The 18,953-nt window shown below is 51.2% G+C and overlaps 1 protein-coding gene across 1 annotated transcript; it reads right to left on the minus strand.

Moving 5' to 3' along the window:
- Positions 1 to 4,793: 4,793 nt before the first annotated feature.
- Positions 4,794 to 13,261, minus strand: LOC135565167 (Golgi apparatus protein 1-like). Its single transcript, XM_065011231.1, has 5 exons — positions 13,253 to 13,261; positions 11,654 to 11,882; positions 10,316 to 10,422; positions 8,846 to 8,934; positions 4,794 to 4,968 (listed from the first exon to the last, which is right to left on the minus strand). The coding sequence occupies exons 1-5, from the start codon at positions 13,259 to 13,261 to the stop codon at positions 4,794 to 4,796; spliced, it is 609 nt and encodes a 202-aa protein (XP_064867303.1).
- Positions 13,262 to 18,953: the final 5,692 nt, after the last annotated feature.

Consider the following 18,953-nt stretch of genomic DNA (forward strand, 5'->3'; position numbering starts at 1 on the left):
GTCAGGCGCATGCTAGATATCTAATTAGCACAGGTGTCAGGTGCATGCTAGATATCTAATTAGCGCAGGTGTCAGGTGCATGCTAGATATCTAATTAGCACAGGTGTCAGGTGCATGCTAGATATCTAATTAGCGCAGGTGTCAGGTGCATGCTAGATATCTAATTAGCACAGGTGTCAGGTGCATGCTAGATATCTAATTAGCGCAGGTGTCAGGTGCATGCTAGCTATCTAATTAGCACAGGTGTCAGGTGCATGCTAGATATCTAATGCTGCTGTACACCGTGTTGACCAGCTATATCACAGTTTCAGCCGACAGTATAGTTCAGTGACAACACGTTCTCTGGCGGTCTGCTTCCATTACACACAGGTGTCAGGTGCATGCTAGATATCTAATTAGCACAGGTGTCAGGCGCATGCTAGATATCTAATTAGCGCAGGTGTCAGGCGCATGCTAGATATCTAATTAGCACAGGTGTCAGGTGCATGCTAGATATCTAATTAGCACAGGTGTCAGGTGCATGCTAGATATCTAATTAGCACAGGTGTCAGGCGCATGCTAGATATCTAATTGGCACAGGTGTCAGGCGCATGCTAGATATCTAATTAGCACAGGTGTCAGGTGCATGCTAGATATCTAATTAGCACAGGTGTCAGGCGCATGCTAGATATCTAATTAGCACAGGTGTCAGGCGCATGCTAGATATCTAATTAGCACAGGTGTCAGATGCATGCTAGATATCTAATTAGCACAGGTGTCAGGTGCATGCTAGATATCTAATTAGCACAGGTGTCAGGCGCATGCTAGATATCTAATTAGCACAGGTGTCAGGTGCATGCTAGATATCTAATTAGCACAGGTGTCAGGCGCATGCTAGATATCTAATTAGCACAGGTGTCAGGTGCATGCTAGATATCTAATTAGCACAGGTGTCAGGTGCATGCTAGATATCTAATTAGCACAGGTGTCAGGCGCATGCTAGATATCTAATTAGCACAGGTGTCAGGCGCATGCTAGATATCTAATTAGCACAGGTGTCAGGCGCATGCTAGATATCTAATTAGCACAGGTGTCAGGCGCATGCTAGATATCTAACTAGCACAGGTGTCAGGCGCATGCTAGATATCTAATTAGCACAGGTGTCAGGCGCATGCTAGATATCTAATTAGCACAGGTGTCAGGCGCATGCTAGATATCTAATTAGCACAGGTGTCAGGTGCATGCTAGATATCTAATTAGCACAGGTGGCGTCTCGGTGGTCCGTCGACACTAACATGGATTCATTTAACTTCTTCGATATAGGGGGCACTCTTAATTTCTGGATAAAAAAACGTTCCCGTTTTAAACAAGATATTTTGTCACGAAAAGATGCTCGACTATGCATATAATTGACAGCTTTGGAAAGAAAACACTCTGACGTTTCCAAAACTGCAAAGATATTGTCTGTGAGTGCCCCAGAACTAATGCTACAGGCGAAACCAAGATGAAATTTCATACAGGAAATGCCCCAGATTTTGAATGCGCTGTGTTCCAATGTCTCCTTATATGGCTGTGAATGCGCAAGGAATGAGCCTACACTTTCTGTCGTTTCCCCAAGGTGTCTGCAGCATTGTGACGTATTTGTAGGCATATCATTGGAAGATTGACCATAAGAGACTACATTTACCAGTTGCCCGCTTGGTGTCCTCCATCGAAATTATTGCGTAATCTCCAGCTGCGTGTATTTTTCCATTTGGTTCCGAGGAGAAACCAAACTGCCACGAATGATTTATCATCGAATACATATGTGAAAAACACCTTGAGGATTGATTCTAAACATCGTTTGCCATGTTTCTGTCGATATTATGGAGTTAATTTGGAAAAAAGTTAGTCGTTGTAATGACTGAATTTTCGGGGTTTTTTCTTAGCCAAACGTGATGAACAAAACGGAGCGATTTCTCCTACACAAATAATATTTTTGGAAAAACGGAACATTTGCTATCTAACGGAGAGTCTCCTCATTGAAAACATCCGAACTTCTTCAAAGGTAAATGATTTTATTTGAATGCTTTTCTTGTTTTTGTGAAAATGTTGCATGCTGAATGCTAGGCTTAATGCTATATGCTAGCTATCAATACTCTTACACAAATGCTTGTGTAGCTATGGTTGAAAAGCATATTTTTGAAAATCTGAGATGACAGTGTTGTTAACAAAAGGCTAAGCTTGTGAGCCAATATATTTATTTCATTTCATTTGCGATTTTCATGAATAGTTAACGTTGCGTTATGCTAATGAGCTTGAGGCTATGATTGCGCTCCCGGATACGGGATTCCTCGACGCTAGAGGTTAAACTGGACACATCATCTAGATGACAGCGTCAACAGAGAAAAAACCTTTCTGAAAACTCGCCCCCCCAGAGACTCTAACATCATCTGATTCCTAATTAAAACGGAAAAAAAACCTTTCTGAAATAAATAGCTTCTCATTTTCAGTTTATTGAGAAATAATTGTAATTATATTGAATTAGAATTTCAGTTTATTTCCTGAATTGACCAACTTCTATTGGAATGGATCCCAACAGGCCTCTGACCTCTGACCTCTGTGGAGCAGGACAGATTGAGGATGCATCCCAACAGGCCCCTGACCTCTGACCTCTGTGGAGCAGGACAGATTGAGGATGCATCCCAACAGGCCCCTGACCTCTGTGGAGCAGGACAGATTGAGGATGCATCCCAACAGGCCTCTGACCTCTGTGGAGCAGGACAGATTGAGGATGCATCCCAACAGGCCTCTGACCTCTGTGGAGCAGGACAGATTGAGGATGCATCCCAACAGGCCTCTGACCTCTGACCTCTGTGGAGCAGGACAGATTGAGGATGCATCCCAACAGGCCCCTGACCTCTGAGGAGCAGGACAGATTGAGGATGCATCCCAACAGGCCCCTGACCTCTGACCTCTGTGGAGCAGGACAGATTGAGGATGCATCCCAACAGGCCCCTGACCTCTGACCTCTGTGGAGCAGGACAGATTGAGGATGCATCCCAACAGGCCTCTGACCTCTGACCTCTGTGGAGAAGGACATATTGAGGATGCATCCCAACAGGCCTCTGACCTCTGTGGAGCAGGACAGATTGAGGATGCATCCCAACAGGCCCCTGACCTCTGTGGAGCAGGACAGATTGAGGATGCATCCCAACAGGCCCCTGACCTCTGTGGAGCAGGACAGATTGAGGATGCATCCCAACAGGCCCCTGACCTCTGACCTCTGTGGAGCAGGACATATTGAGGATGCATCCCAACAGGCCCCTGACCTCTGTGGAGCAGGACAGATTGAGGATGCATCCCAACAGGCCCCTGACCTCTGACCTCTGTGGAGCAGGACAGATTGAGGATGCATCCCAACAGGCCCCTGACCTCTGTGGAGCAGGACAGATTGAGGATGCATCCCAACAGGCCCCTGACCTCTGAGGAGCAGGACAGATTGAGGATGCATCCCAACAGGCCCCTGACCTCTGTGGAGCAGGACATATTGAGGATGAATCCCAACAGGCCCTTGACCTCTGACCTCTGTGGAGCAGGACAGATTGAGGATGCATCCCAACAGGCCTCTGACCTCTGTGGAGCAGGACAGATTGAGGGATGCCTCTGACCTCTGTGGAGCAGGACAGATTGAGGGATGCCTCTGACCTCTGTGGAGCAGGACAGATTGAGGGATGCCTCCCAAAATGCACCTTATTCCCTACATAGTGCACTACTTTTGACCACGACCCATAGGGCCCTGGTCCAAAGTAGTGCAGTTAAAGGGAATAGGGAGGCATTTGTTACAGAGACGCAGAACGACTTCCCTATTCAATGCTACCTGCTAGCAGCTATAACAGGAGCCATGTACTGTAGTAGGGACACAGTGGACGTAAACACAATAGAAAAACAACCTGACAACACACCATCATCATCATCACAGTCAAAACAACCAGCTCAGGTAGCAAGAATAAACACATTTACAATCAACATGAATTGTTGTTCTTGTACAATATGACGGGACACTAGCATTTACTAAAGGAGGCACATACATAAAGGGGACACTACTGTTGACCGGGGCCCATAGGATAAAGGGGACACTACTGTTGACCGGGGCCCATAGGGTAAAGGGGACACTACTGTTGACCAGGGCCCATAGGATAAAGGGGACACTACTATTGACCGGGGCCCATAGGATAAAGGGGACACTACTGTTGACCAGGGCCCATAGGATAAAGGGGACACTACTATTGACCAGGGCCCATAGGATAAAGGGGACACTACTGTTGACCAGGGCCCATAGGATAAAGGGGACACTACTGTTGACCAGGGCCCATAGGATAAGGGGGACACTACTGTTAACCAGGGCTCATAGGGTAAAGGGGACACTACTGTTGACCAGGGCCCATAGGATAAAGGGGACACTACTGTTGACCAGGGCCCATAGGGTAAAGGGGACACTACTGTTGACCAGGGCCCATAGGATAAAGGGGACACTACTGTTGACCAGGGCCCATAGGATAAAGGGGACACTACTGTTGACCAGGGCCACTACTGTTGACCAGGGCCCATAGGGTAAAGGGGACACTACTGTTGACCAGGGCCCATAGGATAAAGAGGACACTACTGTTGACCAGGGCCCATAGGATAAAGAGGACACTACTGTTGACCAGGGCCCATAGGGCAAAGGGGACACCACCCCCCCCATCCATAGAGACTGGTAAAAATCCACCATCATGTCTTCAAGGCGCCCCCTCCTTATTGGACTAGACCAGGTTATCCAGATATGAGACACTTCATAAAAACTCAGGTTCAGGGACAGTTTTAGGTCCAACAGCTTTCTTCAGGAGGAGGTTCAGGGCCAGTTTAGGTCCAACAGCTTTCTTCAGGAGGAGGTTCAGGGCCAGTTTAGGTCCAACAGCTTTCTTCAGGAGGAGGTTCAGGGCCAGTTTTAGGTCCAACAGTAGCCAGCTTCAGGAGGAGGTTCAGGACCAGTTTTAGGTCCAACAGTATCCTGCTTCAGGAGGAGGTTCAGGGCCAGGTTTAGGACCAGTAGGATCAACAGCCTGCTTCAGGAGGAGGTTCAGGACCAGTTTTAGGTCCAACAGTATCCTGCTTCAGGAGGAGGTTCAGGACCAGTTTTAGGTCCAACAGTATCCTGCTTCAGGAGGAGGTTCAGGACCAGTTTTAGGTCCAACAGTATCCTGCTTCAGGAGGAGGTTCAGGACCAGTTTTAGGTCCAACAGTATCCTGCTTCAGGAGGAGGTTCAGGACCAGTTTTAGGTCCAACAGTATCCTGCTTCAGGAGGAGGTTCAGGACCAGTTTTAGGTCCAACAGTATCCTGCTTCAGGAGGTGGTTCAGGGCCTGTTTTAGGTCCAACAGTATCCTGCTTCAGGAGGTGGTTCAGGGCCAGTTTTAGGACCAGTTGGACCAACAGCCTGCTTCAGGAGGAGGTTCAGGGCCAGTTTTAGGACTAGTAGGACCAACAGTAGCCTGCTTCAGGAGGAGGTTCAGGACCAGTTTTAGGTCCAACAGTATCCTGCTTCAGGAGGAGGTTCAGGACCAGTTTTAGGTCCAACAGTATCCTGCTTCAGGAGGAGGTTCAGGACCAGTTTTAGGTCCAACAGTATCCTGCTTCAGGAGGAGGTTCAGGACCAGTTTTAGGTCCAACAGTATCCTGCTTCAGGAGGTGGTTCAGGGCCAGTTTTAGGACCAGTTGGACCAACAGCCTGCTTCAGGAGGAGGTTCAGTGCCAGTTTTAGGACCAGTAGGACCAACAGTATCCTGCTTCAGGAGGAGGTTCAGTGCCAGTTTTAGGACCAGTAGGACCAACCGCCTTCTTCAAGAGGAGGTTCAGGGACAGTTTTAGGTCCAACAGTAGCCAGCTTCAAGAGGAGAGTCTGGGCCAGTTTTAGGACCAACAGTAGCCAGCTTAAATAGGAGGTTCATGGCCAGTTTTAGAACCAGTAGGACCAACAGTATCCTGCTTCAGGACGAGGTTCAGGGCCAGTTTTAGGACCAGTAGGACCAACAGCCTGCTTCAGGAGGAGGTTCAGGGCCAGTTTTAGGACCAGTAGGACCAACAGTAGCCTGCTTCAGGAGGAGGTTCAGGGCCAGTTTTAGGACCAACAGTATCCTGCTTCAGGAGGAGGTTCAGGGCCAGTTTTAGGACCAACAGTATCCTGCTTCAGGAGGAGGTTCAGGGCCAGTTTTAGGACCAACAGTATCCTGCTTCAGGAGGAGGTTCAGGGCCAGTTTTAGGACCAGTAGGACCAACCGCCTTCTTCAAGAGGAGGTTCAGGGACAGTTTTAGGTCCAACAGTATCCTGCTTCAGGAGGAGGTTCAGGGCCAGTTTTAGGACCAACAGTATCCTGCTTCAGGAGGAGGTTCAGGGCCAGTTTTAGGACCAACAGTATCCTGCTTCAGGAGGAGGTTCAGTGCCAGTTTTAGGACCAGTAGGACCAACCGCCTTCTTCAAGAGGAGGTTCAGGGACAGTTTTAGGTCCAACAGTAGCCAGCTTCAAGAGGAGAGTCTGGGCCAGTTTTAGGACCAACAGTAGCCAGCTTAAAGAGGAGGTTCATGGCCAGTTTTAGGACCAGTAGGACCAACAGTATCCTGCTTCAGGACGAGCTTCAGGGCCAGTTTTAGGACCAGTAGGACCAACAGCCTGCTTCAGGAGGAGGTTCAGGGCCAGTTTTAGGACCAGTAGGACCAACAGCCTGCTTCAGGAGGTGGTTCAGGGCCAGTTTTAGGACGAACAGTATGCTGCTTCAGGAGGAGGTTCAGGGCCAGTATTAGGACCAACAGTATCCTGCTTCAGGAGGAGGTTCAGGGCCAGTTTTAGGACCAACAGTATCCTGCTTCAGGAGGAGGTTCAGGGCCAGTTTTAGGACCAACAGTATCCTGCTTCAGGAGGAGGTTCAGAGCCAGTTTTAGGACCAGTAGGACCAACAGTATCCTGCTTCAGGAGGAGGTTCAGGGTCAGTTTTAGGACCAGTAGGACCAACAGTATCCTGCTTCAGGAGGAGGTTCAGGACCAGTTTTAGGATTAGTAGGACCAACAGTAGCCTGCTTCAGGAGGTGGTTCAGGGCCAGTTTTAGGACCAGTTGGACCAACAGCCTGCTTCAGGAGGAGGTTCAGGGCCAGTTTTAGGACTAGTAGGACCAACAGTAGCCTGCTTCAGGAGGAGGTTCAGTGCCAGTTTTAGGACCAGTAGGACCAACAGTATCCTGCTTCAGGAGGAGGTTCAGTGCCAGTTTTAGGACCAGTAGGACCAACCGCCTTCTTCAAGAGGAGGTTCAGGGACAGTTTTAGGTCCAACAGTAGCCAGCTTCAAGAGGAGAGTCTGGGCCAGTTTTAGGACCAACAGTAGCCAGCTTAAAGAGGAGGTTCAGGGCCAGTTTTAGGACCAGTAGGACCAACAGTATCCTGCTTCAGGACGAGGTTCAGGGCCAGTTTTAGGACCAGTAGGACCAACAGCCTGTTTCAGGAAGAGGTTCAGGGCCAGTTTTAGGACCAGTAGGACCAACAGCCTGCTTCAGGAGGTGGTTCAGGGCCAGTTTTAGGACAAACAGTATGCTGCTTCAGGAGGAGGTTCAGGGCCAGTTTTAGGACCAACAGTATCCAGCTTAAGGAGGAGGTTCAGGGCCAGTTTTAGGACCAACAGTATCCTGCTTCAGGAGGAGGTTCAGGGCCAGTTTTAGGACCAACAGTATCCTGCTTCAGGAGGAGGTTCAGGGCCAGTTTTAGGACCAACAGTATCCTGCTTCAGGAGGAGGTTCAGAGCCAGTTTTAGGACCAGTAGGACCAACAGTATCCTGCTTCAGGAGGAGGTTCAAGGTCAGTTTTAGGACCAGTAGGACCAACAGTATCCTGCTTCAGGAGGAGGTTCAAGGTCAGTTTTAGGACAAGTAGGACCAACAGCCTGCTTCAGGAGGAGGTTCAGGGTCAGTTTTAGGACCAACAGTATCCTGCTTCAGGGTCAGTTTTAGGACCAGTAGGGCCAACAGTATCCTGCTTCAGGAGGAGGTTCAGGGTCAGTTTTAGGACCAGTAGGGCCAACAGTATCCTGCTTCAGGAGGAGGTTCAGGGTCAGTTTTAGGACCAGTAGGACCAACAGTATCCTGTTTCAGGAGGTGGTTCAGGGCACCTTCTCAGTAGTAGTGGAGTGGATCAGGTTCTGGTGGGGGGGTGGGGGGTCTTAACATGGCTCCTTTGGCTCTGTGGAGCTTGGCTGGTTACGGGTGGACCCCCAGACTGGGGCTCTGGGTGGTGATAGGGGGGCTGGAGAGGGGCGGAGGTGGCTGGGTCAAGCCCGGGCTGTTTTTTTTAGTTGGGCCTTTGGAAGAGACAGTCTGTTTCTGCCTACCAGGTGGAACCCAGTTCCCTACATAGTGCAGTACTTCTGACCAGAGACCCATAGAGTTAGTTCTCACACAAAGCCAGTTGATGAAGTGAACCAAGGAGATGACAACATTGACATTGTTCTGTGATGTCAGGTCCAGGTGTGAAGGACCCCCACAGGGCTCTGGTCACAAGTAGTGCACTATATCGGCAATAGTACCATTTGGGAGTCCGTCTGTCCCAGGGAGGTCCGTGTGTCCCAGGGAGGTCCGTCTGTCCCAGGGAGGTCCGTCTGTCCCAGGGAGGTCCGTCTGTCCCAGGGAGGTCCGTCTGTCCGTCTGTCCCAGGGAGGTCCGTCTGTCCCAGGAGGTCCGTCTGTCCCAGGAGGTCCGTCTGTCCCAGGAGGTCCGTTCATCCCCCTCTCTACCTGTCCTTCAGTTCCTGGTGACTCTCTTGGTGATGCGTCCACACAGCAGGCCGACCAGGAAGAGGACAATCACCCCCAGGAGATTATAAACAGGATGTAGTTCTTAGAGGGGGAGATCATCACCTGCATGGCAAGGTCTGAAAAACCCTCTGCTGGAGCGACCTGTGTGGGAGAGGGGAATTATTAGAGGGGGGAGAGGAATTATTAGAGGGGGGTCATCACCTGGGGGAGAGGAATTATTAGAGGGGGGTCATCACCTGGGGGGAGAGGGATTTATTAGAGGGAGGTCACCACCTGGGGAGAGAGGGAATTATTAGAGGGGGTCATTACCTGGGGAGAGAGGGAAATATTAGAGAGGGAGGTCATCACCTAGGAGGAGAGGGAATTATTAGAGGGGGAGGTCATCACCTGGGGGAGAGGGAATTATTAGAGGGGGAGGTCATCACCCGGGGGAGAGAGAGGGAATTATTAGAGGGGGAGGTCCCCACCTGGGGGGAGAGAGGGAATTATTAGAGGGGGAGGTCATCACCTGGGGGCAGAGGGAATTATTAGAGGGGAGGTCATCACCTGGGGAGAGGGAATTATTAGGGGAGGGGAGGTCATCACCCGGGGGAGAGAGGGAATTATTAGAGGGGGAGGAACCCACCTGGGGGGAAGAGGAATTATTAGAGGGGAGGTCATCACCTGGGGGCAGAGGGAGGTTATTAGAGGGAGGTCCCCACCTGGAGGTGAGGAATTATTAGACTGGGGGAGGTCATTACCAGGGGGGGGGGGCTGCAGGTGTCAGGTTATTAAAGGGGAAACCACTGCAGGTGTCAGGTTATTAAAGGGGAAACACTGCAGGTGCCAGGTTATTAAAGGGGAAACACTGCAGGTTATTAAAGGGGAAACACTGCAGGTGTCTGGTTATTAAAGGGGAAACACTGCAGGTGTCAGGTTATTAAAGGGGAACACACTGCAGGTGTCAGGTTATTAAAGGGGAACACACTGCAGGTGTTAGGTTATTAAAGGGAAACACTGCAGGTGTCAGGTTATTAAAGGGGAAACACTGCAGGTGTCAGGTTATTAAAGGGGAAACACTGCAGGTGTCAGGTTATTAAAGGGGAACCCACTGCAGGTGTCAGGTTATTAAAGGGGAAACACTGCAGGTGTCAGGTTATTAAAGGGGAAACCACTGCAGGTTATTAAAGGGGAAACCACTGCAGGTGTCAGGTTATTAAAGGGGAAACACTGCAGGTGTCAGGTTATTAAAGGGGAAACCACTGCAGGTGTCAGGTTATTAAAGGGGAACCCACTGCAGGTGTCAGGTTATTAAAGGGGAAACACTGCAGGTGTCAGGTTATTAAAGGGGAAACCACTGCAGGTGTCAGGTTATTAAAGGGGAACCCACTGCAGGTGTCAGGTTATTAAAGGGGAACCCACTGCAGGTGTCAGGTTATTAAAGGGGAACCACTGCAGGTGTCAGGTTATTAAAGGGGAACCCACTGCAGGTTATTAATGGGGAAACCACTGCAGGTGTCAGGTTAAAGGAGTGTACATTAACCTTGGCAGCGTAGCTCCACATGTCCATGCGGTCCTGGAGTCTCTTCTTACACTCTGGCTGCAGACGGACTTTCTTATCCTGCAACGACTCCAGTAGACATGACATCTCTGGTAGGGAGGGAGAGAGAGGAGGGGAGAGAGAGAGGGGGAGGTGGAGAGAGAGGAGGGAGAGAGAGAGGGGGGGGGAGGAGAGAGAGAGAGAGGGGGGGAGAGAGGGAGAGGAGAGAGAGAGAGAGAGGGGGGAGAGAGAGAGAGGGGACAGAGAGAGGAGGGAGGGAGAGAGGAGAGAAATGGGAGAGAAATGGAGAGAGAGAGGAGAGGGAGAAATGGAGAGAGAAATTGAGAGAGAGAGAGAGGAGAGAGAGAGAGAGGAGGGAGAGAGAGAGGAGGGGGAGAGAGAGAGGGGGAGAGAGAGGGGGAGAGGGAGAGGAGAGAGAGGGGGAGGAGAGAGAGAGGAGGAGGAGAGAGAGGAGGAGGGGAGAGAGAGGAGGGAGAGAGAGGAGAGGAGGGAGAGAGAGAGAGAGAGGAGGGGGAGAGAGAGGAGAGGGAGAGGAGGGAGAGAGAGAGAGAGAGAGGGGGAGAGAGAGAGGGGAGAGGAGAGAAATGGATAGACAAATGGAGAGAGAGAGAGAGAGGGAGAGAGAGAGAGAGAGAGAGGGGGAGAGAGGAGGGAGAGAGAGAGAGAGAGAGAGGAGAGAGAGAGAGAGAGAGAGGAGGGAGAGAGAGAGAGAGAGGAGGGAGAGAGAGGAGGGGGAGAGAGAGGAAGGAGAGAGAGAGGAGGGAGAGAGAGAGGAGGGGAGAGAGAGAGGAGGGAGAGAGAAAGGAGAGGAGAGAGAAAGGAGAGGAGGAGGAGAGAGAAAGGAGAGGAGAGAGAAAGGAGAAAGAAAGGACAGGAGAGGAGAGAGAGAGGAGAGGAGGGAGGAGAGGACGAGAGGAGGAGAGAGAGAGGAGAGAGAGAGGACAGGAGGGAGGAGAGAGAAAGGAGAGGAGAGGAGGAGAGAGAAAGGAGAGGAGAGGAGGAGAGAGAGAGGAGAGGAGGAGAGAGAAAGGAGGAGAGAGAAAGGAGAGGAGGAAAGAGAGAAAAAGGTGAATATACCCCCATGTCATTGGCTGTGAACAGACAGGAGGTGTAGAAGGTGAATATACCCCCATGTCATTGGCTGTGAACAGACAGGAGGTGTAGAAGATGAATATACCCCCATGTCATTGGCTGTGAACAGACAGGAGGTGTAGAAGGTGAATATACCCCCATGTCATTGGCTGTGAACAGACAGGTGGTGTAGAAGGTGAATATACCCCCATGTCATTGGCTGTGAACAGACAGGTGGGCGGGACTCACGTCGTCCTCTGCCCGGCGTGACAGCAGCACACTGGTGTTTGAGGTCAAGGGCACAGGCCGTGTGGAGGACGGGATCAACGAAGACGTCTGCCTTGCTCTCCTTCAACATGTTCAGCACCTCCTTCTTACACAAGTCATGTTTGATCTTCAACAGGTTGGCCTTCAGACACTCCTCCACCTGACCTGTCTGCTCCTGGGCCACGGCCTCCTCCGCACACAGACCGGGGATCTAGAGGAGTGACAGGGGGATGGACGGAGGGAGGGAGGGAGAGGGGGAGGGAGGAAGGGAGGCAGGGAGGGAGGGGAGGGAGGGAGGGATGGAGGGAGAGAGGCGGGAGGGAGGGAGGGAGGGAGGGAGGGAGGGATGGAGGAGAGAGGGAGAGAGGGAGAGAGGGAGGGATGGAGGGGGAGGGAGAGGGAGAGAGGAGAGAGGGAGGGAGGGAGGGAGGGAGGGAGGGAGGAGAGAGGGAGAGACAGAGAGAGGGAGGGGAAGACAGAGAGAGGAAGACAGAGAGGGGAAGACAGAGAGAGGAAGACAGAGAGAGGGGAAGACAGAGAGAGGGGAAGACAGAGAAAGGGAAGACAGAGAGAGGGGAAGACAGAGAAAGGGGAAGACAGAGAGGGGAAGACAGAGAGAGGGGAGACAGAGAGAGGGGAGACAGAGAGAGAGGGAGACAGAGAGAGGGAGACAGAGAGAGGGGAGACAGAGAGAGGGAGACAGAGAGGGGAGGGGAGACAGAGAGGGGAGAGAGAGAGGGGAAGAGGGGGAGAGGGGGGAAGAGGGGAGACAGAGAGAGGGGAGACAGAGAGAAGACACAGAGAGGGGCAGACAGAGAGAAGACAGAGAGGGGAGACAGAGAGAGGGAAGACAGAGAGAGGGAGACAGAGAGAGGGAGAGAGAGAGAGGGGAGACAGAGAGGGGAAGAGGGGGGAGAGAGGGGAAGAGGGGAGACAGAGAGAGGGGAGACAGAGAGAGGGAGACAGAGAGAGGGAAGACAGAGGGGGAGACAGAGAGGAAGACAGAGAGAGGAGACAGAGAGAAGACAGAGAGAGGGAGACAGAGAGGGGAGACAGAGACAGAGAGAGGGGAGACAGAGAGGGAGAGAGAGGGAGACAGAGAGGGAAGACAGAGAGAGGGAAGACAGAGAGAGGGGAAGACAGAGAGGGGAAGACAGAGAGGAGACAGAGAGAAGACAGAGAGAGGGAAGACAGAGAGAGGGAAGACAGAGAGGAGACAGAGGGAAGACAGAGAGAGGGGAAGACAGAGAGAGAGGAAGACAGAGAGAGGGGAAGACAGAGAGAGGGGAAGACAGAAGAGGGAAGAGAGAGGGGAAGACAGAGAGAGGGAAGACAGAGAGAGGGAAGACAGAGAGAGGGAAGACAGAGAGAGGGGAAGACAGAGAGAGGGAAGACAGAGAGAGGGGAAGACAGAGAGAGGGGAAGACAGAGAGGGGAAGACAGAGAGAGGGAAGACAGAGAGAGGGAAGACCGAGAGAGGGAAGACAGAGAGAGGGAAGACCGAGAGGGGAAGAGGGGGGAGAACGTAAATTCTCTAGTTGCAGCTCTCAGAATGTATTTCTAAAGCCTTCTTCTATCAACATGGAACATCTTTACAGCAGTCTGGCCTAGTTTGGGGCTGGTCTCTTCAGGGTTGTGTAAATGGTGTTAGTTATTAGGGACAGCAGTCTGGCCTAGTTTGGGGCTGGTCTCTTCAGGGTTGTGTAAATGGTGTTAGTTATTAGGGACAGCAGTCTGGCCTAGTTTGGGGCTGGTCTCTTCAGGGTTGTGTAAATGGTGTTAGTTATTAGGGACAGCAGTCTGGCCTAGTTTGGGGCTGGTCTCTTCAGGGTTGTGTAAATGGTGTTAGTTATTAGGGACAGCAGTCTGGCCTAGTTTGGGGCTGGTCTCTTCAGGGTTGTGTAAATGGTGTTAGTTATTAGGGACAGCAGTCTGGCCTAGTTTGGGGCTGGTCTCTTCAGGACAGTGGGGTTATGTATTAGTAACCATCTCTCAGGGACAGCAGTCTGGCCTGTTTTAGAGGACCGGTCTCTTCAGGACAGTGGGGTTATGTATTAGTAACCATCTCTCAGGGACAGCGGTCTGGCCTGTTTTAGAGGACCGGTCTCTTCAGGACAGTGGGGTTATGTATTAGTAAGGACAGCAGTCTGGCCTGGTTTAGAGGACCGGTCTCTTCAGGACAGTGGGGTTATGTATTAGTAACCATCTCTCAGGGACAGCAGTCTGGCCTAGTTTGGGGCTGGTCTCTTCAGGGTCAGGGACAGCGGTCTGTGTAAATGGTGTTAGTTATTAGGGACAGCAGTCTGGCCTAGTTTGGGGCTGGTCTCTTCAGGACAGTGGGTTATGTATTAGTAACCATCTCTCAGGGACAGGCAGTCTGGCCTGGTTTAGAGGACCGGTCTCTTCAGGACAGTGGGGTTATGTATTAGTAACCATCTCTCAGGGACAGCGGTCTGGCCTGTTTTAGAGGACCGGTCTCTTCAGGACAGTGGGGTTATGTATTAGTAAGGACAGCAGTCTGGCCTGGTTTAGAGGACCGGTCTCTTCAGGACAGTGGGGTTATGTATTAGTAACCATCTCTCAGGGACAGCAGTCTGGCCTGTTTTAGAGGACCGGTCTCTTCAGGACAGTGGGGTTATGTATTAGTAAGGACAGCAGTCTGGCCTGTTTTAGAGGACCGGTCTCTTCAGGACAGTGGGGTTATGTATTAGTAACCATCTCTCAGGGACAGCAGTCTGGCCTGTTTTAGAGGACCCGGTCTCTTCAGGTCTATATTAACACTCCTCACAGTGGGGTTATGTATTAGTAAGGACAGCAGTCTGGCCTGTTTTAGAGGACCGGTCTCTTCCTCAGCACAGTGGATCTGTAGCTGGGGGTCCAGTCTATATTAACACTCCTCACCTCCTCAGCACAGTGGATCTAACACTCCTCACCTCCTCAGTCTATATTAACACTCCTCACCTCCTCAGCACAGTGGATCTGGGGTCCAGTCTATATTAACACTCCTCACCTCCTCAGCACAGTGGGGGTCTATATTAACACTCCTCACCTCCTAGCTGGGGGTCCAGTCTATATTAACACTCCTCACCTCCTCAGCACAGTGGATCTGGGGTCCAGTCTATATTAACACTCCTCACCTCCTCAGCACAGTGGATCTGGGGGTCCAGTCTATATTAACACTCCTCACCTCCTCAGTGGATCACAGTCTATATTAACACTCCTCACCTCCTCAGGATCTGGGGTCCAGTCTATATTAACACTCCTCACCTCTCCAGCACAGTGGATCTGGGGTCCAGTCTATATTAACACTCCTCACCTCCTCAGCACAGTGGATCTGGGGTCCAGTCTATATTAACACTCCTCACCTCCTCAGTGGATCTGGGGGTCCAGTCTATATTAACACTCCTCACCTCCTCAGCACAGTGGATCTGGGGTCCAGTCTATCTACTCCTCACCTTAGTGGGGGTCCAGTCTATATTAACACTCCTCACCTCCTCAGTGGATCTGGGGTCCAGTCTATATTAACACTCCTCACCTCCTCAGTGGATCTCACCTCCACAGTGGGGGGTCCAGTCTATATTAACACTCCTCACTCCTCCTCAGTGGATCTGGGGGTCCAGTCTATATTAACACTCCTCACCTCCTCAGCACAGTGGATCTGGGGTCCAGTCTATATTAACACTCTCACCTCCTAACAGTGGATCTGGGGGTCCAGTCTATATTAACACTCCTCCTCCTCAGCACAGTGGATCTGGGGTCCAGTCTATACTCCTCACCTCCTCACACAGTGGATCTGGGGTCCAGTCACCTCCTCAGTCCTCAGTCTGGGGTCCAGTCTATATTAACACTCCTCACCTCCTCAGTGGATCTGGGGTCCAGTCTATATTAACACTCCTCACCTCCTCAGCACAGTGGATCTGGGGGTCCAGTCTATATTAACACTCCTCACCTCCTCAGTGGATCTGGGGTCCAGTCTATATTAACACTCCTCACCTCCTCAGTGGATCTGGGGTCCAGTCTATATTAACACAGTCTGGGGTCCAGTCTATATTAACACTCCTCACCTCCTCAGCACAGTGGATCTGGGGGTCCAGTCTATATTAACACTCCACTCCTCACCTCCTCAGCACAGTGGATCTGGGGTCCAGTCTATTAACACTCCTCACCTCCTCAGCACAACAGTCTATTAACACTCCTCACCTCCTCAGTGGATCTGGGGTCCAGTCTATATTAACAGTCTCATATTGGATCTGGGGTCCACACTCCTCACCTCCTCACAGTGGATCTGGGGTCCAGTCTATATTAACACTCCTCACCTCCTCAGTGGATCTGGGGTCCAGTCTATATTAACACTCCTCACCTCCTCAGCACAGTGGATCTGGGGTCCAGTCTATATTAACACTCCTCACCTCCTCAGTGGATCTGGGGTCCAGTCTATATTAACACTCCTCACCTCCTCAGCACAGTGGATCTGGGGGTCCAGTCTATATTAACACTCCTCACCTCCTCAGCACAGTGGATCTGGGGTCCAGTCTATATTAACACTCCTCACCACAGTGGATCTGGGGTCCAGTCTATATTAACACTCCTCACCTCCTCAGCACAGTGGATCTGGGGTCCAGTCTATATTAACACTCCTCACCTCCTCAGCACAGTGGATCTGGGGTCCAGTCTATATTAACACTCCTCACCTCCTCAGCACAGTGGATCTGGGGGTCCAGTCTATATTAACACTCCTCACCTCCTCAGCACAGTGGATCTGGGGTCCAGTCTATATTAACACTCCTCACCTCCTCAGTGGATCTGGGGGTCCAGTCTATATTAACACTCCTCACCTCCTCAGTGGATCTGGGGTCCAGTCTATATTAACACTCCTCACTCAGTGGATCTCACCTCCTCAGCACAGTGGATCTGGGGGTCCAGTCTATATTAACACTCCTCACCTCCTCAGCACAGTGGATCTGGGGGTCCAGTCTATATTAACACTCCTCACCTCCTCAGTGGATCTGGGGTCCAGTCTATATTAACACTCCTCACCTCCTCAGCACAGTGGATCTGGGGTCAGTCTATATGGACCTCCTCAGTGGGGTCCAGTCTATATTAACACTCCTCACCTCCTCAGTGGATCTGGGGTCCAGTCTATACTCCTCACCTCCTCAGTGGATCTGGGGTCCAGTCTATATTAACCTCACCTCCTCAGCACAGTGGATCTGGGGTCCAGTCTATATTAACACTCCTCACCTCCTCAGTGGATCTGGGGTCCAGTCTATATTAACACTCCTCACCTCCTCAGTGGATCTGGGGTCCAGTCTATATTAACACTCCTCACCTCCTCAGCACAGTGGATCTGGGGTCCAGTCTATATTAACACTCCTCACCTCCTCAGCACAGTGGATCTGGGGGTCTCACTCTCCTCAGCACAGTGGATCACAGGGGGTCCAGTCTATATTAACACTCCTCACCTCCTCAGTGGATCTGGGGTCCAGTCTATATTAACACTCCTCACCTCCTCAGCACAGTGGATCTGGGGGTCCAGTCTATATTACCACTCCTCACCTCCTCAGCCAGTGGATCTGGGGTCCAGTCTATATTACTCCTCACTCTCCTCAGCACAGTGGATTGGCTGGGGGTCCTCACTCCTCACCAGCACAGTGGATCTGGGGTCCAGTCTATATTAACACTCCTCACACTCCTCCTCAGTGGATCTGGGGTCCAGTCTATATTAACACTCCTCACCTCCTCAGTGGATCTGGGGGTCCAGTCTATATTAACACTCCTCACCTCCTCAGTGGATCTGGGGTCCAGTCTATATTAACACTCCTCACCTCAGCACAGTGGATCTGGGGGTCCAGTCTATATTAACACTCCTCACCTCCTCAGTGGATCTGGGGTCCAGTCTATATTAACACTCCTCACCTCCTCAGTGGATCTGGGGGTCCAGTCTATATTAACACTCCTCACCTCCTCAGCACAGTGGATCTGGGGTCCAGTCTATATTAACACTCCTCACCTCCTCAGTGGATCTGGGGGTCCAGTCTATATTAACACTCCTCACCTCCTCTCAGTGGATCTGGGGTCCAGTCTATAACACTCCTCACCTCCTCAGTGGATCTGGGGTCCAGTCTATATTAACCTCCTCAGCACAGTGGATCTGGGGTCCAGTCTATATTAACACTCCTCACCTCCTCAGCACAGTGGATCTGGGGTCCAGTCTATATTAACACTCCCTCACCTCCTCAGTGGATCTGGGGTCCAGTCTATATTAACACTCCTCACCTCCTCAGTGGATCTGGGGTCCAGTCTATATTAACACTCCTCACCTCCTCAGTGGATCTGGGGGTCCAGTCTATATTAACACTCCTCACCTCCTCAGTGGATCTGGGGGTCCAGTCTATATTAACACTCCTCACCTCCTCAGTGGATCTGGGGTCCAGTCTATATTAACACTCCTCACCTCCTCAGTGGATCTGGGGTCCAGTCTATATTAACACTCCTCACCTCCTCAGTGGATCTGGGGTCCAGTCTATATTAACACTCCTCACCTCAGCACAGTGGATCTGGGGTCCAGTCTATATTAACACTCCTCACCTCCTCAGTGGATCTGGGGGTCCAGTCTATATTAACACTCCTCACCTCCTCAGTGGATCTGGGGTCCAGTCTATATTAACACTCCTCACCTCCTCAGTGGATCTGGGGGTCCAGTCTATATTAACACTCCTCACCTCCTCAGTGGATCTGGGGGTCCAGTCTATATTAACACTCCTCACCTCCTCAGCACAGTGGATCTGGGGGTCCAGTCTATATTAACACTCCTCACCTCCTCAGTGGATCTGGGGGTCCAGTCTATATTAACACTCCTCACCTCCTCAGTGGATCTGGGGTCCAGTCTATATTAACACTCCTCACCTCCTCAGCACAGTGGATCTGGGGTCCAGTCTATATTAACACTCCTCACCTCCTCAGCACAGTGGATCTGGGGTCCAGTCTATATTAACACTCCTCACCTCCTCACCACAGTGGATCTGGGGTCCAGTCTATATTAACACTCCTCACCTCCTGGGGGTCCAGCACCTCCTCAGTGGATCTGGGGGTCCAGTCTATATTAACACTCCTCACCTCCTCAGCACAGTGGATCTGGGGTCCAGTCTATATTAACACTCCTCACCTCCTCAGTGGATCTGGGGGTCCAGTCTATATTAACACTCCTCACCTCCTCAGCACAGTGGATCTGGGGGTCCAGTCTATATTAACACTCCTCACCTCCTCAGCACAGTGGATCTGG

Source organism: Oncorhynchus nerka, linkage group LG27, assembly GCF_034236695.1.
Source record: "Oncorhynchus nerka isolate Pitt River linkage group LG27, Oner_Uvic_2.0, whole genome shotgun sequence".
Taxonomy (NCBI): Eukaryota; Metazoa; Chordata; class Actinopteri; order Salmoniformes; family Salmonidae; genus Oncorhynchus; species Oncorhynchus nerka.

What these genes read in the sequence shown, in the direction of transcription:
- LOC135565167 (XM_065011231.1), bottom strand. An exon ending in CACGCCGGGCAGAGGACGAC is followed by an intron (nt 10,423 to 11,653) that starts GTGAGTCCCGCC and finishes CCTCCCTACCAG; the next exon opens with AGATGTCATGTCTACTGGAG. An exon ending in CTGTTTATAATCTCCTGGGG is followed by an intron (nt 4,969 to 8,845) that starts GTGATTGTCCTC and finishes CTCCTCCTGAAG; the next exon opens with CTGGCTACTGTTGGACCTAA.